The sequence below is a fragment of the Otolemur garnettii genome, unplaced genomic scaffold (assembly GCF_000181295.1).
Source record: "Otolemur garnettii isolate 467f Iridium unplaced genomic scaffold, OtoGar3 scaffold00016, whole genome shotgun sequence".
NCBI classification, from domain to species: Eukaryota; Metazoa; Chordata; class Mammalia; order Primates; family Galagidae; genus Otolemur; species Otolemur garnettii.
Window position 1 is genome coordinate 14,271,532 of NW_003852411.1, and position 4,024 is coordinate 14,275,555.

The 4,024-nt window shown below is 37.8% G+C and overlaps 1 protein-coding gene across 1 annotated transcript in view; it reads right to left on the reverse strand.

The window, feature by feature from the left end:
• The window catches only part of AXDND1 (axonemal dynein light chain domain containing 1), a 91,368-nt gene that overhangs the window by 70,742 nt on the left and 16,602 nt on the right, over positions 1 to 4,024 (reverse strand). The window contains exons 4-5 of the mRNA XM_012802584.2: positions 912 to 1,032; positions 252 to 337 (exon numbers count right to left, since the gene is read on the reverse strand). Coding sequence (XP_012658038.1) covers positions 252 to 337; positions 912 to 1,032 — 207 coding nt within the window. The remainder of the gene's footprint in view (positions 1 to 251; positions 338 to 911; positions 1,033 to 4,024) is intronic.

The window sequence follows — 4,024 nt, forward strand, 5'->3', positions numbered from 1 at the left end:
AAAATATTCAAAATTAATCAGCAGAAAGAGAGAACAACATAATTGTTAAAATTCCAAACTCTTTAAGTCTTGTCATTAATTTTTTTGTGCGGCTTTCTTAAATTACATTAGGATGCCAGCCCAAATGTTTCCTCATTCTGGCGTAGCTATTGCCCAGGAACATGAGTATACTGTTCTCAGGTTCTTCTATGTCTTGGAAGGAGAAAACACTGTCAACTTGTTAGGCTTTCAATATACATCACAGTACTTACTCATCATAACACTCCAAACCTGAAACTCCTGTACTTGACACAATATGAAATTCTTCAGGAATTAAAGTATCTGTTAGTGTCTTTGGCTTAAAAAAAAAAAATAGAAAGAAAGAAAAGAATGAATACATTAATAGGTGAAAAAAATCGAATTTCACAAATCCAAACTGCTAACCCAAAGGGATACTATCTATTAAGTACAGAGATTACGATTAGAGATATAAGTAATGTGGATCATAGCAAATAACAAAAAACTAAGTAAAGCACAAATCTCTAAAATAACCATGAATCAGAAAACTTTGGCTCTGAAGATTTATTGTTATCTTTTAAATTCAGCAGAGAAGCTAAAATTTAATTTAACAAAATACCAAAGGTAAGAATTCTACAACTTTATATATAGGTTTCAGGGGAAGGGAGGGAGTCCCCCATGTGGCATTTTCCACAATTATCCAAAGTGGATGACTGTGGCTTGGAAAATGGCTTAAAATAAGATATCTTTGATCTTTTCCTTGCTAAATGCCCTTTTTAGGGAATCATTGGAAAGTGCTATGAAGACTGGTAAGTAGTATAGGTTGTTTTTACAGTATCACATTGTTTTATATTTCCAGGAAATGATGTTTAAAGTAGAAGGAGGGAGAGAAGGTTATTTGCCAAATACGTTACCTTATGAGGCACAATGGCACCATCCTGTGCTTGCAATGAACGGTCCAAACGTGGGGGACAAATTGTATTCTCCCTAGTCTCCCCTCTCACATATTTAACATCATACAGAAAAGAAATGTCCCTAAAAAAAAAAAAGAAAAATATACTTACAAGATAAATTTTATGTCTAGCTACTAAAATGAGTAAGATCTACACACAGCTGAGGTAAAACAGCCATTCGTGTCAGCAAAACTTACCTCCTTACCAAATACTTTACTAAGAAGTCAGGCATTAAACACAAGCTTCCACCCCATTCTTCCTCTTCTCCACCTGAAACTCTGCATTCACATCACGTACTTTCTTTTCCTCCAGTCTCCAATTAAGACACATTCTCTTCCTTACGGATACTCTCTCCATTTAGGTCCTTGATTCGTCTTTGCCCATAACCTCCGGAATCTCATCCCATCAATCATAACTTCTGTGCATCTCTCACTCTATTGGAACATTTCTCTATTACAAGTCTTTTCTCTTGCTAAAAATCTCCTCTTAACTTATGCATTGCTGTCATGTTATCGTGATTGATTGCTGATCAATCCATCTATCATCTCTCACTTTCTGTTAAACATCAAACTTCCTGAAACATCCCTGCGATCTGATTTCCATCCACACCTCTCAAGTGAAAGCATGATACAAAAAGTGAATGATGACTTAGCCCTGCCAGGTAAAATGTCTTATCTTTTGTGGGTGGTGGTGAGCCAGGGAGTGCTCTGGAGACCTACTCTGGCACACTGCTGAGTACAAGGCGGTAGGACTCTGCCCGGCCACCCTCAAATGCCGTATGCCACCCCTCTACCAAAGGCAAATCTTTGCACCTCACGGTATTAGCACCAATTCCTGTTTCTGGTACTTTGGATCTCAGCTAAAGAAGATGAAGTCTTTGGGAAAATGTGTCTATTGTGCACAGGTGTTCAAGAAATCCTCCTGAGTGAATAACTTTGGCATCTGGGTATGCTGCAACTCCCACTGTGTCACCTACAATACGTACTGGGAATATGGGGACCTAACCACCTTAGGCACCGTCACCCAGTGTTACCGAGACATGGGCGCCCAGACCTGTGCCCAGCTCAATCCAGATGATGAAGCCAGAGGAGATCGTGGCCTGTAAATCACACTGGCTTAAGTAGCTCCACGACTCCAAGATGAAGTTCCTGCTGCCCCACTGGGTCCTGCATTATCAGCATAAGCCCTGCTTTATCACCAACAGGCTTGACACCTTCAACTAGATGCAGCACCCTCTCACCTCCATTTTGCCCAAATAAACTCAAGGACACTCAAAAAAACAGCCAGTCTCAGCTCACTTATCTTCCACTACACTTCCCTAGACTATTTTCCAGAGTTGATCACATTTGCGACTTTTCCATAAGTCAGAAATATTATTTCAAAATTAGAAATTTAATAAGACAAAATAAAGAAAGGTGAAAAAACAAATTTTCTGGTAACCAAGATATGGGCAAGTGGTCTAAACTAGCCCAAATAAACACACTCCCAGGAGACCGAATCTTGAGTAACTTAATCTTAAGTGAAGATTTCAAAGACAGACACAATAGGCATTAATTCATCCCCATGGTGATGCCCCTGCAATGACTGTTAGATCCTTCTACCAGATTCTCCAGAGCTGCCTTAAATTTGGATATTTTTGGAATCTGATTACTCAATGTTTTCCTTCAATTTTGTGACTGCTCACCTTTAACTTTCCTATGTTGTTTTCATAGCCCAGATGGTTTCTTACTCAAGCCCTGAGCACCCCCTCCAGAAGGCCTTCCTCACCAGACTCACATACCCAAATCCTCAATGTCCAACTGAAGCGTTACCCTCATGAAAACAGTTCTGTCTTTCCCCATCAAAGTCATCTCCTCTACCTCTAAACTCCCTCTATTCAGCACTTAGAGCTTCCCAGAATACCTGGAGCCATGCTTTTCATATGCCAGACATAATTAAATATTTCTAGAATAAATTCATTTAACATTCACCTTTTACCAACCAAATTTTGAAATTTCTATAATGCCTACAGTCACCTTGTTATGTAAAGTCACAGCAATGACCCGGATTGTTTATATTGAAAAGATTTTATGTGCAGAGATTATAAGAGAAAAGATGGGTAAATTTGTCTGCATACATTTATACATGGCAAAAACCACCAAAACCAAACGTAAAGGGGCAAACTGAGAAGATACATTTTCAGATCATATCACTGACAGAGACTATTTCCCTATAAATTATCTCTATAAATAAGAAAAACATCACTGACTGAATAGAAAACTAAGTAATTTGCAGAAAGTACAAATAGCTCTTAAGCGTAAAAAAAAATTCATAGAAAAACAAATGCAGATAGATTTTAAGGAAATGAGAACATAGTCATGTACATAATAAGAGAAAAATAAAACCACCCAGAGATACCATTTTACACCCATCAAATTGCCAAACATAAAAAATGGTTGCTAAAATGCTAGACTGACTAGAATCAACAGGTAGTTGTGTACCTCACATATAAAACAACATATACATCCTTTTCTACCTTTTTATGTAATTATACATAGTTCTGAACCTTGCTTTTTTCATTTAACTATCAATAGTAGTTGGCCCATATCAGTACATAATGAGCTTCTTTTATAATTGGCCACATAGTATTCAATTATATAGATTTGTCATTATTAATTTCCTAATTGTTAAACACTTATTAATAGATTGTTTTCATTTTTTTAGTATTACAAACAATGCGGAAACTAGTATCTTTACCAATATGCCATTTCTCATGTGAGTATATCTGTGGAATAAATTCCTAGCGCTGAAATTGCTAGGTCAAAATGTATGCATTTATAATTTTGATAGATATAACCAAATTCCTTCAGGTTAAAAAATATTCATCCTGCCCGTAGTCCCAGCTACTCAGAAGGCAAAGCAAGAGAATCGCCTAAGCCCAAGAGCTGGAGGCTTCTGTGAGCTGTGATGCCACAGCACTCTACAGAGGGTGACAAAGTGAGCTCTGTCTCTAAAAAAAAAGAAAAAACTTCGTCCTGGGTCAGCACCTGTAGCTCAGTGAGTAGGGCACCAGCCACATACACTGAAGCTGGGGG